The sequence below is a fragment of the Salminus brasiliensis genome, chromosome 5 (genome assembly GCF_030463535.1).
Source record: "Salminus brasiliensis chromosome 5, fSalBra1.hap2, whole genome shotgun sequence".
Taxonomy (NCBI): Eukaryota; Metazoa; Chordata; class Actinopteri; order Characiformes; family Bryconidae; genus Salminus; species Salminus brasiliensis.
In genome coordinates, this window is record NC_132882.1 from 40781055 (window position 1) to 40806104 (window position 25050).

General features: G+C 39.9%; 2 protein-coding genes across 6 annotated transcripts in view; one reads left to right on the top strand and one right to left on the bottom strand.

Annotated features, from left to right (window-relative positions):
• Nucleotides 1–2472, bottom strand: part of LOC140556458 (engulfment and cell motility protein 1) — a 27425-nt gene extending 24953 nt beyond the window's left edge. For both annotated transcript variants that reach the window (XM_072680414.1, XM_072680413.1), the window contains exon 1: nt 2453–2472. The gene's annotated coding sequence lies outside the window, so the exon portion shown is untranslated. The remainder of the gene's footprint in view (nt 1–2452) is intronic.
• Nucleotides 1–23298, top strand: part of fxyd6l (FXYD domain containing ion transport regulator 6 like) — a 23760-nt gene extending 462 nt beyond the window's left edge. For all 4 annotated transcript variants that reach the window (XM_072680416.1, XM_072680418.1, XM_072680417.1 and 1 more), the window contains 8 exons: nt 2698–2757; nt 11924–11947; nt 14099–14122; nt 17146–17220; nt 21378–21414; nt 21584–21615; nt 21899–21938; nt 22783–23298. In XM_072680416.1, coding sequence (XP_072536517.1) covers nt 2703–2757; nt 11924–11947; nt 14099–14122; nt 17146–17220; nt 21378–21414; nt 21584–21615; nt 21899–21909 — 258 coding nt within the window. In that variant the 5' untranslated portion in view covers nt 2698–2702 and the 3' untranslated portion in view covers nt 21910–21938; nt 22783–23298. The remainder of the gene's footprint in view (nt 1–2697; nt 2758–11923; nt 11948–14098; nt 14123–17145; nt 17221–21377; nt 21415–21583; nt 21616–21898; nt 21939–22782) is intronic.
• Nucleotides 23299–25050: the final 1752 nt, after the last annotated feature.

A 25050-nucleotide genomic window follows, 5' to 3' on the forward strand; every position in this document is an offset into this window, starting at 1 on the left:
CCAACGTAAAACTTTCAGTACGCTTCACAAGTTATTGTTATTATACTTTGTGATTTAGCAATAGCAATGACTTTTTTTTTTAAAAGGTTAAAAATCAGTTTTGCTGCAAAAAACCCAAACATTTATGAACGTTTCTCTGAGACACGTGACCAGCTATATCATATTACCTTTCCTAAGACTTGTTTTGCAAACCTATATCCCATTGATTACCTTTGCTTTAATCTGATCTTATTACATTAACAGTGCTAGCTTGTTTCATGATGTTTATATTAATAATTTAATTTTGCATTAAAATTAATTTTATAATAAAAAAAAAAAAACTATAAAAAAAGGCTCGTCTTTGCTGCTGGCTTAGTGTTAAACTGCTTATGGGGGTGTTTACCACTGAGCAAAAAGGCATTCCACATCTTTAGGTGAAACACTGTGCAATGACTGAGCCACTGTTGTTGATATCTGTGAGCTGGGAATGTGGGAAATGTAACTAGTCTGGTATGTGCTGGCTGTTCCCTCATGGCCTTGTGGCCTTCAGTTACAACACTCTGTAACCCACTGACTAAATATCTAAACATCATCTGAGGGACGCTCCCGACACTTCACCCCTGCCTCCCTCCATGCTGTGGGCCGTCTGAACTGTGCCCCTCCATTCTTGGGGGGCCGGGGCTTGAAATAGACAGGCTCTTGCCTTTCTTAGCTGCAAAGGCCAGGAACATGCTGGGGGTTATAAAAGTGCGCTCCCTAAAGCGGCCCTGCTCAAGCTGGTAGGCCTGCAAACGTAAGGCCTCACAGCTGCAGAGGTATGGCCTTGCACCCTGAGTCTCCACAGTTGGGTCAATCAATTGGCTTGAGTGGTATCCACCTGAAGCTCCAGCTAGAGACTTTTTTTTTTTTATTTTAAATAGTTTTTCCTTTGATAACATCTTCAACTTTAGGCCTAATTAGTTTTTCACAGTAAAGGCAATGGTTCTATATCGAATTTGGACAGCTCAAAAAACACTTTGTTGGTCTCAGGGAACCTTTGCTGGTTCTTAAGATTGGTGGAAAGTCTTTTGTAGCTGGTTTTATGTAGTATGTTTTTGTTGTTTTTATTTTATTAAAGTTCCACTTGATGCAGAAGGCCTATGTAAACAACATACAATAGAATCTTGTTTCCAATTTCTAAAATTGCTAAACGTTCAATTGAAGTAATTATGGAGCATTTCTATTGGTCCATCATCATTGGTCAAAATTCTGATGCCATGTAAAGAACAACTGCCAGATCCACATCATGTCCAAATGTGACAAATGGAGATACAAGTTTTTTGATCAACACTAACAATGTGTGGATCAGTCTTAAAGGAACAGTAACATAGTATAGAAAATGGTGGTGGTGGGGGGGGGGGGGTCCAAATTCTGACCCAATATAAAGAAAAGCTGCCAGATACACACCACATCCAAATGTGAACATGTCAAAAATGGAGATGCAAGGTTTTTGCACAACAACAAGGATGAATAGATCAGTCTTAAAGAAACAGTAACACAAACTCAATACAAATATTCCACCCAATACCAATACTAGGATAGAATATCGGCCCCCATACTAACAAAACTAGCTGGCTCGGGTATCGGATAATTGATCTGATCCAAGGGACCGATCCATTCATGGAACCCGATTCTCGCACCGCCTGTAGGCTTTATACACAGCATAGCAAACAACTGAACCGATAAAGGAGGAGCTGCTAGCTCCTCTTTAGTCTCACAGACTTTACATTTCAGAATAAAAGTTCTGAGCCCAGACAATTACCAACCTGCCAATGTCCAGCACAATTATTATATATATTGTAATGACAAATTAATTAAAAAAATTTGCTGACTAAAGTAACATTTAAGTCAATCCTGATGCCTTAAGTCTCTCCAACATGGTGGGATTCAACAGTGGTATCGTATCGAAATTGGGTATCAGCCGATACGTAAAGTTCATATATCGGTATTTCTATCGAAACAGAAACAATGGATCAGTTCATCCCTACCCAATACCATCAATACTGATATGCCAGCACTTCTGTGAATCTACCTTTTACCTAGCAGGGACATAGTGTCTGTCCCTAGCATTGCCCTTATTGTTGCGTCCCTACTTGAAAACTGTCCATGCAAAAATCTTCTGTTCTTTCTGGTTTGTCTGGACAGTTACAGTTACATTCTAACATGCACTCTACAATACACACATTTCCCAGGCCTTCCACGCATTTGCTACTGCGTTCAGCTGCACTGCACACTTTCGTCCATGTTTCAAGATAACGGTGTGTCGGAGGCAGAAACCACACAAGCAAATCTGTTAACGATTACTTAACAGCTTGACGCAGCTCGAGGCGAGTGTGTGACGATTTAGGAATGCAGTTCGCTCCGTGTGAACAAGTGGGATACAAGCTTGCGTTACCCGTTCGCTACATTAGCTTCAAAAGCTACAGCAGCAGACCTGTCTCAGCCGATCGAGAACATCTGGGGTGATTGCCGAGAACTTTTCCTTTAAGTGGGCGTTTCCCCTCACTGTACTCAGAGTGGCGTTATTTGAACCAGGTTCCAACATTCAGAAGAACCTTTAGTGAGGGTGCGAAATTCAGCAGAGTGGAGAGACCGCCCCGGCAGATCTCCCAGAAGTGTGTGTGTTTGTTTTTTGTTTTTTTTTCTCACGGACTGTCTCATCTTTATCCTGTTTTCCAGGCGAAATGGAGCTGTCTTTAGCAGCAGTGCTCTGTTCTTCCTTCTTAGTTCCAGCTTTGGGTGAGTGTTGAGTGTTCTCCTGCCCTCCTATAAGCTACCAAACGCATTTCACTTGTCTAAGGAAAAGATATGTGATGTGTAAAAGATTTTCTATGGTAGTACTGCTCTGAAGTTACTCCTGGCTTGCACTTCTTACAGAAGCTTGTTTTCTACCCAGGGTAACCTGTTTTTAAATATGTAAACAGTGCTTTCAGTCTCGCTGTCTTTATCATGTACTCCGTCCACAGAGGGTACAGCCCCAAAAGCATTAAAGGAACAGCTTGGTGAAAAAAGGGAAAAGAACCAGGTTTATAGAACACATGGCCAGATTTACAGATGTTACACCTCCCCCCCCCGCACATGCATCAACAAGGATTGTCGGTGCACTTCATAGTTTGCTTGATTTGTGGAGCTACTGCTCTTTTCCCTTATTTGCATAGTCCATTAGTATTCATAACAGAACTTTGCTAAGCCAAAAAGGTCAACTTGTTACTTAATGGCGGATATGAATTTCCTCTCTTTCCTGTAATGTTCTCAAACAACATATACACACTCTGTCTATTTACCAGTGTATTTAAAAGGCAAATATTAAATTACAGTTTTTCTTTTAAGAAAAGCCGTTTAAATGGTTGCAGTCCGGTAAATATTTCATGCTATTTCAATGCTAACAGTGGGCCCCGGGTGGTCCCTTGGACTAAGGCGCTGTCACCATGACCAGAGAGCCACTGGTTCGAATCCCGGTTGTGCAGCTAGCCATCGGCAGCCGAGGCCCAGAAAGAGCACAATTGTCGTCGTCGTCCCCCCCCCCCCCCCCCCCCCATATTGCAGTGCTGGCTGTCAGTGGCGTGTGCTGGCTGTCAGTGGCGTGTGCAGGCTGGTGCGTAGAAGCCAGGTATGCAACGCTTCCCTTCAGGCACGTTGGTTACCCAGTGATGTTGCTTCAGCAGCAGTTCGAAAAATGAGTGCCGTTACTGTGCACGCGTCGGAGGGGGCGTGTGCTAGTTCGGCTGCAATGGTTGGGGGAGGGAGGGTACTACGTCCAGGGAGAAAATGTGGCACTGTGAATAAGCCTTTTTGTCCCGCTCAGTGTAAACAGTTTTACGCAGGTTTTGGGCACGCTTGGCCAAGTGACACGTTTGTTATTATTGTTTACAAACAACAAAATAACATTTAGCAGCTTTAGAATTGAAAACAACAACAACAACAACAATAAAACTATTTACTGAAATCAATAAGACACTTGCCATGAATGTGAGAAAATGAATACAAATTATGATTATGCTTCATTTTTATAATATTATAATAAAAATAGTGAGGTAGAATTTGTTATTATTAAATGCTAATTATTTATAAATAGTAAACAAAAGCCTCTGTAGTTAAACCTTATCTTTGTGAACATTAAAAAGAAAAAAGACAGACAAAACACTCAGGCTGACACTCTTCTACAGCCTTATTACAAAAACGAAATGTCTGAAGTGTGATGTAGAACATCTAGAGAAGCCAGGTGAGTTTTGGACACCAGTGCTATGGACTCATGAAGTTAAAGTGGAACTCGTTGGCCACAGTGAGCAAAAAAAAAAAGAAAAAAAAGAAAAGAAACTGCATTTCATGAAAAGAACACCTTGCCAACTGTGAAGCATGATGGATTTATCATGTTTTTGGGGCTGTGCTGCATTCAGTGACATTAGCCGTAGTGCATAGATCAAAAGAAGAAGAATGGGTTCCAGAAAATATCTGCAAATTCTGGATGAAAATGTATCTGTGAAAAGGCTAAAGCCATAAAGACGATGGCTTCTACAACCTGATAATGATCCAAAACATACCGTCCACCATGGGCTGACTGGAGAGACACAAACTGCAAAGAAGAGTTCTAAGACTTTGATCTGGCTGTAAAAAGCGTTTACAAGCTTTAGTTTATGTTATGATAAAGAGAGTAACTTTACCAAATGTATAATTTTGCCATGGGTTCCCTAACTTTGCCTAAAACTTTGAATTCATTATTTATTTATTTATATTTTTAGGATACTATACTATGCCTCGGATGTAATGGATGTTTTATACTTCGCCAAAGTAGCTTTGTGCCGCCTGCATATCTACATCACCACGTGCTTTCCACATTCCGCATCTAGTGAAGTAATCTCAAATAGACATGTGTGTCTTACTTTACTGTTGGTATTAATATCCATCTCCATCTTCTCGCTCGGCAAGATAACGCTGTTGTAATCGAACTGGCGATTAGTGTTCTCCTCCAAGCGTGTTGACCTCCAATTACATGGCAACAGTTGGGCTTAGAAAAGATGGAAGACTGGGGGAGCACATGCGAGACCTTTAACCTCTTAGAGCTGGTAGCATTGTGTGATGAGGGGAGTCCTAGCTAGTGACGGGAATTGGAAATGAGTGAACATTTGGGGAAGGGAAAGCAGTAATCAGCAATCAAGGCAAAGTAATCTAAAAGCTGAATGTTTCTATACTCCTATTCATGTTTATAGACAATAGTGGGTCATTCAGTGTTGGAAACCACATAAACAAGTCTGTTTGAGATTACATACCAGCTCCACGCTGTTTAAGGCGTAAGGGGTTTGCACAACACTAAATGGTGGGGTATAGCGCCATTGTAAAGACCTAAGGAGCAAATCTTGGATGCCAAGCAGGCCTTGACTCACTGACCACATTTCAGGAAATGGCTCCTTGGGCAGTATTGTGTAGTTTTTTTTTGTTTTTGTTTTTTTTCTCTTTACCAAACTATTCTTTCATAGCTGTGTTTTTCAGCTCTCCTCCTGGAGAGCTTCAACCTTTTTTATAGGCCTATTCTCTCTATCTTTTCATTGTGACCTATCCGACATTCATCTGAACAGTATACCCTCATAAACTGTGAAGCCTAGGTTTCATCTTCACCAGCATTACAGGAACCATCAAGGAGTTCCAGAGGCTGACGGCTTTAACGTCTGTTTACATATGGAGCGGTTGTGAAATGTGGCATCTAACCTCTCTATACCGCCACTGAAAACCTCCATCACTGCTGTCGTCCGTTTTCCCTTGTCAGCGAATGTCATGCTGGATTGACAGAGAAGTCAGAAGTGAATTCCGATCGGGCTTTCCAGACTCTGATTTCAACGCCACATATGAAAGTGGCCCAAATCGGAATTGGAAATGTCAGATTCACAGCTTTTACTTGCTTTGTGAATCTGGCCTAACACCCCATTCAGCCAGTCAAGGATTTTATCTGGATCAGGCGTAATTAGCTGGGTGAATTGGGGTTGAATCCAAGGTCTGTCGAAAGGTAGCTTTCCAGGAGCAGGATTCAAGCCCACTGACTCAGACTGACCTTAACAACCCTATTTTTCTGGCCTTTGCCTGTGTGTGTGTGTGTGTGTGTATATATATGTGTGTGTACAGGGTCAGCTTTTGGCAGGGAAATGCCAGGTAAGTGTGCTGAGACTGTGCTGAGATGTGACAGGTGTGATTTGTTTGTGTGCACATGTGATTTCATTCCTTTGCTGTTTGTGATGAGGCTTTGTATGGCATTGTTGTTTCGCTTCTGTCACTGTGGGAATCCGCTCTGTAGTTTCCATACTGTCCCTCAGGGTACGCTGAAAGGCTGGCTGCACAGTTCGTTCCTGTACTGCAGGTCCTTCTACAGTTACAGAACTGGAGGTACAGTGAAAAACTGTGAATATACAGATATAATGGCATGAAGCAACATTTTTATTATATTACTGCATTTGTAATCCTACAGAAATCAGTGTTAGGCACTCACCAAGCACCTTATTAGAAACCAATACTGGGTAGAGCCTTCCTTTGCTCTCAGTTTGGCCTAAATTCTTCATGGCATTGTCTCTCCAAGTTTTTTTTTTTCTTTTTTCTCAGGAGCACTTCCATGCTCTAGATATGCTGGTTGGAAAAGCCACTGAACACTGAACTCATTGTCATGTTTATTAAACCAGAGGATTTATTTTTTCTCCAATAAGGGTGCAATGGCTAATCGACTTGGTCAGCGGGAATGCGATGGGGTGCTCCCAGACAGCAGCGGAGAGCACCTTCCAACAGCGGTCAATGAAAGGACAAACCACATTCTTGCGACAGGGTGTCGGGGAGGGCCTAAAGCTTGTTGTTGTGCAATTAAGGCTATCCTATTTGGTCTACTGTAGAACAAGAGGAATGGGAGGAATGTGTCGCAGCAGAGAGCATCACACCCCTGTTTTGAGTGCCCATGCTAACTCTTGTCCACCTGTCGAAAGCCCCCGGTTGGAACTGGGGCGGAGGTGGACCTTGGAGCAATGGAAGATGATCGCCTGGTCTGATGAGTCCGGTTTCCTTTTACGTCACATGGACTGCCGGGAAGAAGACAAACTGGTGGAGGGAGACCCTGAATCCAGCCGTTAATATGGACACCAAAGTGATGCATGCCACCTACCTAAACATCGTAGTAGATCATTGTTAGTAATCGTAGACCCTTTTTTATTAGTGGTCAGGAATAGTTTGAGGAACATGATGGAGAGTTCAGGATGTTGCCCTGGCCTTCAAATTCCCCAGATCTCAATCTAGTGGAGCATCCATGGAATGTGCTGAAACAAGAAATCCAATCCATGGAAAGAGTGTTAGCTACCAGTGCTACTTCATGTTAGTTTGGTCAGAAACCAAAATGTGGCCACCTTCTAGACACACATGCTCTTATTTGCTTATTTACTCTCTACCAGAGAGGCTTTTGCATCATTTACATGTACCCCAGAATTCTTTTGCAAGACTGAAAATCTGTCTGATTTATTTTATTTTTTTATTTTTTTTGTGTGTAACACTTTATGGGGCCAGTACAGTTAAGAGGCTTCGAAGATACTTAACTTACCCTTAACTTGTATTCAACTAAACAGCTGTCAAATTAACTTTAAACCTAAATCTGGCCCTGTCAAATACTTTATATTTTCATGTAACTGTTTATATTTCTCTTATTTCTCTAATTCTTATAAGCTTTTTTACCTTAGGATACCTTAGAACACTGGGCACATTCTCCTGCTCTCAGCCTCAGCTCATGTTGTGTGTAATGTCGGATTGGTTAAGCACTGTGACTCTAGAGAGGGTTTACAGGGGATATGGCTTTTCAGGTGTCGTTTTCTAATTGCAGACCCCTTGGTCGAAGTACAGATGGTAGGAATTTTAAGAAACCTTTCCGAACAATGGACAAAAGAATCATTCGTGCCTCCCACTGAAGCCTTGTGACCGTGTGACTGTGTGTGTGTGTATTCCCATGTTGCTGTCTGGGAGGATTACTGAGAATGACTTGACCTTTGCAACATGCTTATTTTAGCACTCTTACAGGAACACAGTTTGAACGCATATATGAGCAAACAGAAATACAAATACAGCATACAGCTGTGTTCAAATATATACACACATATATATCTTTTGTGATACTGACTTGTGCTACGCTGATATTGCAGGAGTTTAGAATGTGCAAATGAGCCCAATAACAATTAGTTTTTTATTAGTAGTGCATGCTGTGAGCATCCTGACCAGTCAGTTTCTGTTAATGAATTAAGGTATTTAAATATTCTACTAAAAGCACATTTAGCTTTCTGTAATGCAGACTAAGCGTAAACAATGTGCCATTATTAGTTTTCTGTTGTATATCTGTAATTAAAAAAAATTATAAAAAAATAATAATAATGAATTAAAAAACATAATATAAACTGGGACACAACTTTTAATAAAAATAAATAAATAAAATCACTTTTAATTTTTTCATATTTTCTTTAAACCTAAATGATATACATGATTTTAGTTGATTTTAAATACAGTTCTTGAAAATGACAATTCTCATTAGAACAAGATTATTATTTTAAGATTTAAACTTTATGTGCAATTGTTTATTCTGTTTTTAAGGCTAATAGAAGGATATATCTTATGTAATACAGTATTTTGTGATTATCTCTTTTAATTATTTTTTTATTTTTTGGCAATGCCACAAAAAAAACATGTTTGTAGGTTTAGTTAAAAAAAATAAATAAATAAATCAACAGTTATACACACAAAATTTTCCCCCCTTATTGGTATTTTACAACCTACTGTAGACTGTTCTTTTAAAGAGCCTTTCAGAACATTTTTTGTATAGGTTTTGTATAGCACCAAAATTGGTTCCACTCTATAAGCGAAAGAACCATGTTTTTGCATAGACTAATTTTAAAATTGGGAGAAAATCTTACAATAAATGAAATAACATTGCTTAAATATGACATAAAAGTTTAAGTGATTAATTTTATTTCTGTTTTAAACTTCTGTTTTTACCATGAGGTCATTATTTGCCTCATTAGGTGAGGAAATGTGGTCAGGGTGCTTTGGCCAACCCTGCATGAATATTGTTTATGTGGATGATCAGTCAAGTAATTCTGGGCTGGGTTTGAGACTCATTTGTAAAGTGACCTAATATGTGGTAATATAGTAGCTGTGCTTGCGAATGAACACCACTATTCATGAAAGACGAAGTTGAAGAATCTGATATAGCACTTATTGTTCGTTGGTGTGCTGAGGGACGTGGAGGGAGGTAACCTGTCCTGCGAGGCGTACAATCGCACCATTCATGAGCTTTTGGACTAAAACACACTCTTATTTGTGAAGACCCAAAAATGATGTTTCCTGCTTTAGGACTTTGTGTACTCTGTAAACTGAAGGTTCCTCCCGGGTTCTTCAGATTGGGCCTTGATTCTAGGTGAAAGTCTGGCACAGAACCTTTTATTACAAAATGTATTTGCACTCTCAAATCTCATTGAGTTGTGTGCCCACTCTGAAAATATAGGCCCTGCCTATATGCTAGATTCTACACCACCTCCAAGACTTAGTGTGGTGGCCATGCAGCTGGTGCGAATGCTCTAACCAGTTAACATGGGCACCAAAGGAAAAGCAAGGCGTTCTCCTTCATTCACGGCATGTAGCTGTAATATGTGTGAAATGGGCCTTAGACCAAAATATGATAACTGCTCCACTATGCTGCTCTTATATGAAGGCTTTTATATGAACATGTGCAACCAGCTGTGTGGCAGCATGGTAGTACACTTGAGCTTGTCATTTGCATGAATGAAGCAATGCGAAGACGTCCTGCTTTGCTGTACTGTGTTTGCACCAATTTTCTGTTTGTTTGTTTATTTATTTATTTATTTATTTATATTCACTATGATCAAAACTTCACATAACTGTTGCACGTGTTGAATTGCAGTCGTGGGTGAATTTAAACTGGTGCTTTACTTAAAGGAGTAGTTGATTTATCGCTGGTCTTTGATGCAGTTGATCAGTCAAGACATGTTTGGTAAGACCTTGAATATATAGATATCTAATGATGTGTTCTGTTTTGGTGTACTGCTTTAGTACAAGAAAGATGCTGCGCTAAAGTTGCTAACAAGCCCTGTGTTTGGACTGTCACCAATTTGATCTCTGTTAATATGTGCTCAAATCCTGATTGATTTGCTTCAAAAATCTTTTGAAAAAAGCTATTTGAGCAGGTAAAAGCTAAAATTATAATGTGCTACTTTGTAGTACCGCTCCACCTTAACCCCCACCCCACACACACCTTCCATTGTTTTTGTTCAGTTTTATAGAGTAAAGCTGTTTCCACATATGAACTCTGGAAAATGTCCAGGAAATCAGGCCCAGACATTTTCTGCTGTTGCCCTTTCACACAGCCAGCCTTAGCTTAGTGTATGCTTGAGGTGCAGCATGATCCACTGTGAATTCTATGGAAAATTAGCTACCTGCTCTATTCCCACATTGGCTCACTCAGACATTACCCAGGTTTTGTATTAGGTGGGGTCTAGTAGCAGGATAATGGTCCGGGTAATGCCCAGTACAAATGATGCAGACATTTGCATTCACACATACAGCTATTCTGGATAAAGTCCAGAGAAGTTCAGGTTCCCCTTAGATCTCTGCAAGTGGCTTTGGTGTATTTACAGAGAGGAGTTTGGTGACTGTACAGGTCCAGGGTTTGTTAGGCATGTTAGCCTATGCATCTCCCCTTACTGCTAGCGATCAGTAAAGATATCAAACCTGTCTTGGTCGAGAGACTTCATGAGGGGAAAAGTGACGAATCCTGTTTATTTACGTTTTTAATGTCCAACTATTCGTTTGGCAAACCTGGAACAGGGAGCTGCCTTTGTTGGGTACACATGTAATGATAAAACATTTTTTATTAATATAGTAGTATTAATAATTAGGGATGTTCCAATCATAGTTTTTTACCCCACTGATCCAATCCGAGTCTCACAATGTTGACTATCAGCTAATCGCGATCTTTGTGTTTTGATAAATATTAATAGGATGGAGAACAGAGCTTTTCCACCATAGTTTGGTTTCTAAACAGGCAGAATTACAGAGTAAAGAGGGGATGAGGTTAATGTTTTATCTTCCCAAAGGGAGGGAATGGCCAAAAACAGACCAACAATTTCTAAAGTTTTCCTCTTCCCTGAATTTCCCGTTCCACCTTAAATAACGCAGAAGTTCCGTTCTGCTGTTGAAATGTACACAATGAAGGGTTTAAGCTTTTTGCTTTAGCTTTTTGCTTTGGCATCTAACTGGTAACGTCGCCACACTTATCAATTATCAATGGTAATAATGTCACAGATGAACTCGCGCCTAGAGGATGTACAGCATCCTCTGCTAATGCAAACCTAAGGATTGGATGTGGATTGAAATATTAAAGGCTGATACCTGAACTATTAAAAATGCCAGTGTTATTGGATCGGCTTGGGACATCCCTAATAATAGGGTTTTTATTATTATTATTATTGCTGTTGTGATATTTACTGTTACTAGTAATAAAATTACTATATGATTCAATATTGGTATTGTTCAAAAACAAAAAAAGTACTGTGTAAGTCCATATTGGCCGCCTCTGCTGTGTGTGTGTGTGTGTGTGTGTGTGTGTATATGTATGTGTATGTGTGTGTGTGTGTGAGCGCGCATGCATGGGTGTGTCATGATGTAATGCCTAAGCACATTTATCTGTCTATTCTTAGTCTATATATATATTAGTTAGCTTGATATGTAGCATTCTGTTTGTTTCATTCATAGTAAAATATAGTTTACTATATTCATAGTAAAATAGTCATATAATGCTGTTACTAATAGGTAAAATACATGGTTCTCAGCATTTCCATAATAATCTGTTTTCTCTCTCTCTGTGTGTCTCTCTCTCTCTCTCCAGCTTCTACAATGGATGACGTCCAAGGTAAGAGTCTTTTCACATCACTTACATTTACATCTCCTTAATTCAGCGCCGGGCTCGGAAGCACTCGAAAGTCTTTTCCTGCCAGGTCAGGCCTGTGGTAGCTCTGCTTGATGTGAACCAGAATGTGTCGGAGTGTTTGAGACGGCAGGGCTTGAGCCACAGCAGGTGAAGGAAAATGTTGGTCACTTTGTAGCGAGGTGTTATCCTCTTACAGTGCATTCCATTTAGGCCCAACACCGTCAGGGGCACTGCTGTTTGAAACCTCCTGATTTGGTAAGTGTAGATACTTGTGGTCTGCTTTTCCAAAAGCACCGTAGTAAAACCCTCCTGAAAATGGTTCTGTAAAAAAAATTACTTTAAATGTAGACAGTAAATAAAAACCTTCGACCTAAGTTTTCTTATTTAGTTTTCTGTTGGTGCTACAAGGCTAATGTAGTTAATGCAAGACTGTACGTTGGGAATTGGCAGGGTTAAGTCATCACAGACCTGCTGTAAACAGTGTTATTGGTAGGTAACCTCATAGGCTTGCTTTCTGGCAATGTCTGGCATCCTGCTGTTTATGAAAATGCATGTTTATGTCCAGTTTGTAAATGGCAGTGTTGCCTACACTGCCAGAAACCATGTAAGCAAGTGTATCTGCAGTTACAACTTAAACCATGTTAAATGCAAGTGTATATGAGCTATTTTAGCTAGCATTGTAAGCTTACTTCAGCAGATGTTACGTTTGTATGCGCTATAAACGCAGCGGATATTTCATTATCATTATAAGTTGTTATTATTATTATTATTATTAGTAGTGGTAGTGGTGGTAGTAGTAGTAGTACACTGTTAACATATGTTACATTTAACTTATACTAATAATATAGCCATTTCCAGATTTTAGCTAATCCCAGACTCACCCTTGGAGCTACAATTTAGTCCAAGACTAGGTGTTATGTTGTAGAGTTATGTCTGAGAATCAGGAGCTGTAACTACATTAAGCTAATGTTATAATTTTATATTAGTTAATATTGGAAATTAGAAAAGAAAGGAAAGGAAATTAGGTGACAAGCTTACATTGGAGAACTTTAGCTAACACTTTCATAACCTTGCATTATAAGCTGGCCCCCTAAGCGATTTAAAAACTTCAAAATCAAAATGTTGCCTATGGCCGGCGCAGGGGTCCCGTTTCTATTTTTGACCCAGCAGTGCTGATGTTTGGCATGCTGCAGATAATCCTCTGCAGTGCCTCTGCGACCTAATGCGCTACCACTGTGGCCCGAGAGTCGCAAGTTGAAATTCCGAGCCATGCCACTTTGCCATCAGCGTCCGGAGTCGGAGCGAGCACAACTGGCCGTGGTCTCTCTGGGTGGGTAGATGGAACTCTGAAGCAGTGTTGGTCCACACAGACGTCTGTCAGCTGATGTGGTGAAGCTGGGGACTCTGCGCTTTTCTTTCCTGAGCATGTCGGCTGTCTAGCGATGCCGCGTTGGCAGCAGTTGGAAAAGAGGCAGAGTCCCTACCCTACTACTGTAGGGAGCGTTGCTAGCGGTAGGGGTATTTACGAACAGGTGGGTTAGCTGGCAGAACCAAATTGGGAGAAAAATGGAAAAAACTAATTAATATAAAGAAAAGCTATCCAAAATGGAAAAGGAGAAACTGGTAGAAACTGTGATGACATTTCAAAAGGTGTGGGATGCAATGGTTTTCATTTTTTTGACATTTTAGGAATCTGGCGGCAGTTCTTTACAGTGTGTTTAAATTTAATGATGAATGAACAGACAGAAATGCTCCAAAAAGACTGTGAGGAAAAATCTGTTTACATTGACTTCCATAGAAAGTTAAGAAGGGTTTTTTCTTCTCCTGTAAAGTTGCCATTTTGGAGACCACTTTTTTTTTTTTTTTTTTTTTTTTTTTTTTTTTTTGTGCGGCCGCATCTATAAATGTCTTATAACCCAATGCTTTTGGAAAATCAGACCTTTAAGAATGGACTGGGCTACTTCAGCAGTCTGTGTACATTTGTTTACGTCTGGATGTCATGAAGTCTATATCTTTGCAATACTTGATGTGTGTTTGTGGAATGTCAGCTTGCTTTTAGTAGTCATGTGAATTGTGGTGCAGGCTCCCACAGCTTAGACTCAAGTCTCTTTATCCATTTCTCTTCCCCACCAGAGTACGACAGCCCGTTTCATTATGGTAAGTGAGGATAAATTTCATCTATTTAGAGATCGTTCCGGTGTAGAGGGAAGAGGAATACCATGTTTTTGATAGAGAGGGGAGCTGGACAGAGTGCAGAATGTGAAGGAGAGGTACCCCGCATGCAGTTTCAGCGCAGCATTCTCAGTCCACCGGCATTTTTGATTCCCAGTGTGTACTGGGAAATGTTGTGCTCATGCGGAGGCTGTGGTGAAGGACCGCTCTCAGGAAACATCTGGGGAGGTCAGTGAGGGTTTGCGTGTTCCCTCTGTTTGCCTGACGTGGATGGAAAACCCTCACCCCAGGGCCATGCTTCTGTGCAGCCAAGAAGTCCAATCTCCTGCTTCAAGTTTAGCAGCTTAGTATATTTAATTATAGGTTAAATGTATGTAGGATTTATTAAAAAATGTCTAGTCGTATGCAAAAGTATGTTTAATTATTTTTATTTTTTATTAGTATTTTCAAACCATAACACCAATTTCTTTAAATGTAAGTGCACAGTTATGTTAGATTTGATTACCTTGTCAAGCTCAGACACTGTACTGACAAGTCAGTACTTGCTTTGTAGCCAGCCAGGATTTTTAGGCATTTTCAGTCACTCTTCTTTGCCGAACGCTTCTAGTTATTCAATTTTCTGATGTTCTATGGGCTGTCTACCCACAGAGCATGTCTAAGATCCTCTCACAAATTTGAAAAGATGTTGACTTTCTCATTTTCTCATTCTAACGACCTGATTTCCATACTGTATAGTGCTGCACAGTAGAGTAGTGCACCACTATTCTAGTGTCCTCTAAAACGTCCTGCAGGTTCTTTACCTTGTATGGGCGGATCTGCTTTTGCCTTTTCTAGCCAGCCTACCAGCAGGTCCATCTAAACGTTTTCCTAGTCTTCCAGATCTTGCTTTGGCTTCCACAGTTCCCCTTAACTTCCATTTTGGGCAGTGGAAACTGAGAAGCTGGAAGCGCTTTGATTTATGTTTGAAAAGCCTTCCCCTGTTTTGCAGCCAGATAATTCCTTAAGCTTCTAATGGTGATACATTTCCTAAGAGCCTAACGACTGATTAGGGCTAGGGTTAGTTAGGTTCTGAGATTTTGGGTCCAGACTTTTTTATTTATTTATTTATTTAATAAAATAGAAGGGTAACTGTGCATTAACATTTGCAGAAATGTATTTATTTTAAATTAAATTATTTTTTTGTTATTATTGAGTTTATTTCTAGATCTTCTCTGTTGTAATTAGCCAAATATATTTGCCTAGAGATGCTCAATCACGTTTTCCATACAAACGTGTCCCTGTCATTTCACTAACCCTACAGTTGTTGTCTTTTTGGATTACAATTTCCATTGTTTATATACCCTATATAATATTTCTGAGGTTTACAGTTTTTGCTGTGATAAAAATGCACAAAAATGGTGAGAATGTTTGGGGTTTTTTGCTAGACGCCTTGTTGCAGTGAACTATGAGGTAGAAATTATAGTAAGTTACATTTACTTTGGCATCACCAGCACTAATTGAGGATCTGTGGAAAGATTTTTTTTTTAAGTATTATATACAAATATTTGAACTGTACAAACTTCTGATGCACATGAAACCCTGACATATTGGGAATATAGAGATTAGACCAGCAAGACCAAATTCTATCTGTAACTGTTACACTTGAAAACTAGAAGGGTCACGTTGAGTTGCTGCCAATTCACTGCTGTGAAAATGTCCTTCCATACCTCTGGTTGAGCTCTCTTGAAATGATCCTTGGTGAAAAGGTTGGTATGTTGAGCTGGACAATAGCAGGGTGTTTAATCATCATGTCTACCCTCATAGTTCATTGAGTCACTGCTTAACTTCCTTTCGGGTTACCTTCGAGGGACAGCTTTACAAAAAACATGATTTCCTGATTTCCTCTGTTTCTGCATATCTGTCACACTAAAATCATAGAATTTAAACGTGTGTGAAATTGGTGTGTTGGTTATGATTTGTTTGCTGAGCTAGTCTTTAGCCATATTGAAAGGCTTTTGTGCATGAACTGCCTATTTAAGGTTCTGCCACAGCGTCTCAATGGGTTTTCAGGTCATGACTTTGACTAGGCCACTCAAAAAAACCTTCATTTTGTTTCTTTTGAGCCATTCAAAGGTGGACTCAGTCTTGTGATTTCTATTGCTGTATTGCTGCATAACCCAGGACTGGACATTCTCCTGCAGAATTTTCTGGTGGGAATTTATTGAACTGAGCCTATGGTTCAGTAGTCCCTAGATAGCCCTAAAGCAGCCAAGCATCCCCACACCATTACACTACCACCACCATGTTTAACGGTTGGTGTAATGTTCGTTTTGTGGAATCTCTTCCTAAACAATCCAGTTTTGACTCTTTAGTCCACTTATTCTAAAAGGGGATGGTCATCTCTCCCACACATACCACAGATTTTTTGCCTATTGTTTTTCTAATGGGTTTTGAACACTGATCTAATCTAATGGGTGCGAGGCCCGCAACTCCTTAGATGTTTGTCTTGTGGCCTTTTTGTTTTTTAAAGACTTCCTGAATGAGTCGTCACTGCACTCTTGGAGGAATTTTGGTAGGTTTTAGTGTTTGCCTGTTAGAAATGGTGTTGGAAACTATTATATTATTCTGTTACTTTCTCATCCCTTCAAGGGGGTGTGTAGTAACTGGTCCTTATAAGCAACTAATATTTGGTACAGGTTGATTTTTAGTAGAGTTGGAAATTGAGTTTTCACACAGGTCCAATAGGTTAGGTTTTTATTTCCTTCAGTTAATTAAGTTATTGTTTTTAAAAAGTGTTTTTTTTTTTTTTCTTGTCTTTTATCTCTTAATAAACTGTGTTAGATCTGAAACAAATGTGACAAATATACAAAAGCAAAAGAAATCAGGAGGGGGAAATGCATTTTAATAGCGCTGTAAGGTTCATGGCAAGAACACCTAGGCCAGATACTGACATCATTGCACAGCTTAAAATTTCATAACTTTTGCTTTTTCCTCTAGCCGTGATGTTCTGCTCTCTCTGTTCCTTTCAGACTATGAATCGGTGAGGATTGGGGGGTTGATCTTCGCTGCCGTGCTCTTCTTCATGGGGATCTTTATTGTCATCAGTGAGTGTTTGTTTACAGCACTGGCGAGGGGGCGGTGGCGGGGGACTTTCTTTTGTGGGGGGAAATGAATAGATAATTAATGTGTAATTATAGTGTAACCAAAACATTCTGCTCCAGTACACTCGAATGGTGGAAGCTGTCCAGTCACAGAAGGTCTAGGTCGTTTAGTTGGACATGGACAACGGCAGCATTCTGGTTAGACCTTGTTTGTCCTGTTGCCTTGATGCTAACTCTTCCCTTTCCAAAGGCAACACATCCAGTCTTAACCTTGATTTATTCAATTATTAATTTTAAGAAATATTACTTAACTATTAGTGGGAACTAGAGGGAAATATTTACAGGGTTGATAATTATAGAAATAAAAAAAATAGGGGGATGGTGTGCTATGTAAAAATGTACTGTTCAGACAGGAATTTGTATTCCATATAGAGTTTTATATAGAATTCACATTGAAGTCATAAGAAGTGCTTTATAAGAAAGACAAAAGCCAAAGGAAACAAAAGTCATGTTACTTTTAAAGGCACAGTAGCAAAAACAGCCTGTTTATTTCTAAACGGTGAAGATAGGTTGGAAATTTGATCATAGTGGTATATATGAATTATACACAGGTTTGTTTTTCACTTTCATTTATTTCAGATTTTCAAAACTTTGCTATTTGGAAAACGGTTTAATCAAAGTTAAAACTAAATATGTTGCATTTAAAATGTGATTGAGGCCTTGATCAATGTCCGTTAGTCCACCTCATTTCAATGATGACAAAAGACAAGCCGTAAAATAAACAGTTAATATCGTTGTTGTCTTTAAATTAAATAATTGTTAGTTTGTCAACATTATTTCTTTGATAAACATTTTAACATTTATTACAAAATCAATATTTTATGCCTTTTAAAATGTGCATTTACTTTGCAGAAGTGTAACATTTTAAGCATGGCAGAACATGTCTGGGGATGTAACTCTCAAACTCGCTGCGTAAATTTGACTCTTTCTACCTTTCTTAACTTGATGTAAATGTAGAGATTAGTGTTATCTGGTGTCAAATTCTATAAATAATGCTTCTGTGAACCCTATCTGCATGTTTATATAGTGAAAGAGATTGATGACCAAATGTGCTGTGTAATTCAGTGTAAAGCAGTTGCTATACACTGAATAGCTACCTAATGGCAGCTGCTCAGTAAAACGTTAGCTTTGTGTCTTTTATGAAGAAAGTACACCCTTCTGACATTTTAGGGCTGTGTGCTAAAGGGGGCATTTTAAAATACTTATAACAAATGGCTAATTGGCAACTATCATTTAATAAACAAAGGGCAGGGGTCGGCTCATAATTGAAATGTAACATTTTCGTCAGAGTAGCGTTTGCAAGCCTCCAAAAGCCTACAATAACCTTACATTCCCACAACATACATAATCATGTGCCTGGTACATACCTTGAACAGAAATGAGGATAAACTTAATAATAGACGTAGACGTTTTGGGTGGGCTAATTTTATATGTTCAATACAAATGTGTGTGTGGTCTTAAAACCAAATGCACTGATCTATCTCTGTTTCTACCAGCTTCATGCAAATGTAGAGATTAATGTCTAGAATTTGACACTGGATTAGACTATAAACACTACTGTGAAGCCTATATGCAAGTTTATATAGGGAACTTTAGTTTTCAATTGCCTATTTTCAAAAATAATCCCATTTCAGGCGCTAAATGTTGTTGATGCTCTTTGGAACAACATAATTCCAGCTGAATGAATGCACCACTTGAGTTTGGCAGGGTGTGTGCTCCATAAGCTGAGATAATTATAGCTCCAGGTTTAGACCCTGCAATAATGGTTGGAATAGTGTGTAATTTGTAGAGCCTATCAGTACATTTGCAATACTATTTTGATTCCACAGGTAGTACGAGTGGGGAAATATCACCTACACTGGTGTAGCAATAAAATATTTTTAGTTTTATTGACCGTTTTAGCAATGTATTGTGTTTTTGGATTGTTCTGCACTAAACCTTACTAAGCGGTAGGCTTCCATTCTGGAAATGCATTTTTTTAGCTGTTTAGCAACATTTGTAAATTTCCTTTGGTTAAATTTTAAGTTCATGGACTTTTATTAGATGAGTCGTCATCATATACCATGATTATATTGGGGAAATCATGATATTCAAATTTATCAGTACTGCCTGCCCAACACTATAGGCATTATTACTGACCATTATCCATGTGCAGGGCTAGGCTGTCTACGCACCCTGCTGAGAAAAACAAGATCAGATCCAAGCTTTGAAATAGCTGGACTGCATGACCGCATGTCTTTTACAGCCCTCAAACTTCACCCCCTTATGACACCAAACACCACAACCCCTCCAGACTCCCACTTATGCTCCTTAACCAGTGGGGCCAGGCAGACGGCCCAACCCTGAAACCCACACCAGCCTATAAATTAGTCATGCTCCAGGAGAACAGGCTCCGCAAGCAGTGCCAATAAAGAGACCCGATGACCCAGTGGCCCGACGTTACCAATGCAGAGATTGTGTATAAATGTGTGCATTGATGGGTGTGTTAGCGAAATATCGGTCATCCAAACTCATCTGAGTACTGGTGGTTCCTCCAGTCTGATATTGGCACACATGATGTGATCTTGGGTCTCAACCAAAGGTAGTCACCTAAGCTAAGCACCATAAAAATGAAAGGACAGTCGCCGCACCCATTGGGGTACCTCAGCTTGTCACACTTGCAGAACCTTTAACCCTGCACTGACTTAAGCCGCAGTGTGACCAAGCATCTGAAAGTCATTCAGTTTCAGTAAGAACCGGTGTTATCCAGGACCAAAAGGCAGAATTGGCGAGAGTGTCCAATGGGAAGAACTCTTTTGAAAAGCTTCTTTTTCTGAAGAACGTCAGAGAATTTACAACGTTCCTTGTGGAACAGCTTATCCAGCATGTTCTGAGATGGTGTCTCAATGGAGCCATTTATTAACGATTAGGTTCTTCAGGGAACGTCAGATTTTTTTGAGGTTTGAGACCATTGCTGCAACTGCATCTGCTAGGTACAGCTGATCACACTACAGCCTGGTGGTTCTAGGTGTTTAGAACACTTTGTGGTCTTCAGATATCTGCCATATCAAGTACCAATACTGATGCTAGTAGTAAATACTCAATCTGTTAATCCTGATATTTATACAGTTCCATCTTTATTAGATTTTCTTTTGGTAAAGTAAAAAAATGAAAGCTTCAAAGCAGGCCTGTCACAAAAATTACATTATCGACTTAATGTACAATATATCGCCGTGACCTTTCTGGTCATTTCTGCTGACCTCAGTATTGGCCATCGTGTAGTCTTTCACACTGTTTATTACAACCACACACAGACATTTGTAGCTTGTATTTTAAAGCACAAGAGAAATGGCCTCACGGCATGTGTTGCGTTCGCCGTTAAACAAGTGTCGCAAAAAGGCTTTAAGCTGAATGAGTGAGCACAGCCCATTAATGTCATTTCTATTCCAATTCCAATCTCTGAATATTCCTAATGATCAAAAGCTCATTGCTCTTTGAAAGAGTGTGATTGCAGTATTATTCTCTTATATTGTCTTTAGATCAATGGCATTAAATAGTCGATTCTTATTAATCCCAATTATTTCTAGGGCTATATATGATTTAAAAAAAAAAAACCTGATGCCTACTTTAAAGAATGATTGATTTCACACAAACTTCACATGTTAAGGGTTTCAAAGACAAAATAGAATAACAGTTGCCACCCTGTAAAACATAATGATTCTAAGCTTAAATCAACAGCATCAATAAAATAAAATATTAAAATTGCTTATATTTAAGTGCAAGTCTCTTCTGCCATGCAAAATGCATGGTGCGGTCTAAGTTTGTCCAGATCTAAGCAGGTTTTTTCCTATTTTTATTGAACAGTACTTTCAGGTCTGTCCCCCTCAAAATACTAGTGTTACAGAGTCTACTGCTCGTCTCAGACGTGCAGTACTCCCACAATGCTGATGTTACTGGTATCGATACCAGTGTTGAATTGCTTATGGTGGAGCACTACTGTGTCTGAAAAGACAGAGAGATTCAATGTTAAATGGCTGTGTTTTCACTCTTCTTGTAATAGCTCGGTCAGGTTTCATTGTCTTGTCTTCCTGCTCACTCTCCCTCTCTCGTGTTTCCCGTAGGCCGAAAGTGCCGCTGCAGAGGAAGCCAGGCGTCAAAGTGAGTTGAGGAGGAAAAGCAGTTCATTTTCTAACTGTTACTGTTCTTCCCCCCCCCTTTGTGTGCATGGCTTGTAAGACTTTTGTAAATTGTATCTGTGCATTACTTGTCGTTACCTAAAATATAATTCACTAATTAGATTTCATCCCCCCCCTCCCCCCCTCCTAAGGCCAGTGGGATCTGACCCAGAAGCAGCCAGAGGTAAGAAATCTTGGTGTTGCCACTGATTTTATACCTCACACTCGTTCCACTTGGCAAATTGTTGGTCATGTTGTTCCTTCACGGACCTTGGGCTTGACACACAAGAAACTGTACCATTACATTATTACTTCTATGTTAAAATATTTACCTCTCATGATATAAAGAGTAGATGGGCAGCACCGACTTCCTTTTCCTCACACCAGTCGGCTCATTTCACTCCTATGCAATTTTACACACTTGACTTGCTCAGCTCACTCATATTAATGGGAATTCTTCATTGCAGGAAAAAATTAAGCTGCAGCAACCAGGAAGCAGATGAGCAGGTGAGGACCACATTGTAAAGATTACCATTCAGTTTTATGGGAAGTTCACTCCACATATGTTCAGTAGCTAAATCCCCAGTGCTGAGGGAGCTGTTCACACAGTTGGCAGTAGAGCATCAAGTCAGGACTGTAGTAGTGGGTGTTATCTTAACGATATGATTATCCAAACATATCACAGAACTCCAACTGTGTAAAAACACTGGGGTGACTTAGCTAGTGGATGTAATTGGACTCTTGCCCCAGAGACTCCACACTTGACTCCGACTCAAAACTGGATTCTGGATAGACTCTCACCCTGGAGACTTTTTCAACAATCAGTTCTGACTGTCTGCTGGAGGTTCGAGAACCAACTCGAATGCACACCTAAGGACTCAACTCAACTCTAACTGACCCTAGATTCAGACCCTATAGACTAAAGATCACACTGAGAGTCAAAAAATGGACTTGCACCCAAGAGATGTACGACTAAACTCTGAGTTGCGTCCTAGAAAATCGAGATTTGACTTGAACTTGCACCCTAGAGATTAGAGACACATGCCACCCACCCCCAAGAGTCTCCAGACTCTCCAGAGAATTGGGACTCTGCTCAGATTTGCTCCTTTGAGATACGTGACTCTGGCGCTAGGGACTCGAGATTCAACTTGGACTGGCCCCCTAGTGACTTAAAACTCTACTCTTGACTCACACCCAGGAGACCCAAGACCCTGACATATACCCTAGAGACTCGGACACTGTTAAACTGGGGGATTTGCTGTGTTGAGTCATTGTTGCTTGATTTTAATGTGAAATGCTTCATGTTGTGTTTAACGTCATATGACCTTTTGTGTATGGTCTCTTGTAATAGCGTGCTTAGCCACCAGAGGGAGACTACAACACCGGCACCCTGGTGATCAGCCGCAGGATGACGGGAGGCTAGAAAGAATCAGCTTCTTCTTGAATCTCCCACTTTCACGTCTTTCTTTATCACTATCGGACACTACCGTTTCTCCTCTGGAGCACCTGCAAGAGATGTCACTCTGTGCAGGGGATTAGCTTTAGCTTTATCAAGCTGTAGTTTAGATTATTGTGTGGAGGCTAAATGCCTTTTGTAAAAGAAACCTGCGACTTCTTCTTTAGACTTCTGTAGCGTGAAGAATGTTCAGGCAGCATTCACTTTTAAATGGTAGCATTTTATACATTTTGTAAAGTCGTGTTTTCTTCGTAAGGTCTGTCATTGTTGGTAAAGCAACGATTCACTGTTGAGCTTAATCATTAAGTTTAGATCACACATGACTGATTGGCGGTTAGATTTTTTTTTTATTTGTCTTTTTTTTTCTTTTTTCTTTTTTTTTTTAAACAAATAAACTTAATTTAGATGGAACACACAGTGCTTTATTCTGGTGTTATGGTCAGATTGTCACGGTCATGCAAAAAAAAAAGGCATTTTCAAGATAACTGAGATTTTTATTAAAGTCATTTAGGAGCATTTCTAATGGTCCATTCATCACGACATTGGGACACAATGTAAAGAGCAACTCATAGATCAGAGTTACGTTAAAAAGTGAAAGACATGAGAAATAAATGTTTTAAAAATAAATAAATAAAATACAGGCTTTGTTCACACAGCAAGTAAAAGTGCCCTAAATCCAATCTTTTTCTTTATATGTGACCAACCAAAAAGCACGTTGAGATATTGTGACCGTTTCAGTATCCAATTTGCCCGACTTTCAAATGTGGTGCTGAAATCTGACACGTGGCAGTGAGACGGTCAGATCAGAATTCATGTTACATTTATCAAGTCGACCCAATTTCATTATCAAAATGGTAGTAAAAACTATATATGTTCACACTGTGTTTATCGCTGAGCAGGATGAGCGAGCGTGCGGCCAGTGTGAACACATTAACAAGCCTCTCTCTCTACCAGGTAAAACATCAAGTGAACACTTCTCCAAAATCAGGGTTAGTAAAAGGATGGTTTTAAAGGTGTCTCCAAGGTGGTGTTCATTCAGTATTTGGAGTTCTTTAATATATAGATCTGGTCCTAATCCTACCTTCCACTTGTGCAGTCAGAATTATGAACACGTCACGTTCAAGTGCTCTGTTGTCGAAGACACAATGTCCGCTATGTTTTTAATGTTACGTTAAAAAGTTGCATCTCTGCTTACTGCCACCTGTATTTGGACAAAGGCCACCCCCTGAGCTGTGGTTGGTGCCCCCCTCTGCGCTAGGATGGGCTAGGTTGACAGCTAGATGAACACATCTGGCTCTTCCATTCCACAGTTAAACCGCGGCCTCTAGTGGCACAGTCAGGCGTCGCCGCCTGAGGTCCTCATAGACAGATCACTGACTACATAATAAGTGCTGTTTTGGTTACTATTCTGCACAGTGCTTATCTGGCTGGATATTCATATAAAAAATAATAGTAATTAATATTAAAATAAAAATGACTGAAGTGTCCTAGTGTAATCAATTAAACTTTGGGGAAATTGTTTTTTTTTTTTTGTGGTGAGAAAATAAAGGTTGAGTTGTTTAGCCACTTAAATAGAGGTATGTTTCTGAAAGGCTGCACATTTTCCATCCCCTCCTTAAACGGTGCAGTGTTTACATTGCGGACCCTGCATTATTTAAGATGGTGGAGGTCAAACTGGCTGACTAGCTTAGCTCGTTGACGAGCATAGAGAATTTCTGAGCTTTGGTTTGATGGGTTCAGCTGGTCTACCAGCATGGCCAACCTGACCGTGCTAGTCAACCTGTATGACCAGCCTTATTAATAATAACTAGCATGACCAAGCTGCTTGAGCAGCATAGCCACAGCCTCATTAGGCTGGTCCACCAGTCTGAACTGCTTGACGATCTGCTAATAACCATCCGCTAATTTCATCAAACTCTGCCATAAAAAAACTGGTCAACTGGTCATGGTGCAACTAGTTAAGGGACCATTAACCAATTATTGGATGTGCGACATGTATATTTAGACTCTGTGTTGAGGTTTTGAGTATTGAAAGACCTCCACAATGGGGGAAAAAACCCCAGATTGATGTTCAGTCCTCATGACATTGATCCCCCCCCCCTCCCATCCACTGGAAATCAGAATGTGATTGGCTGATTCCCCTGCCACCTCCTAATTATGTTG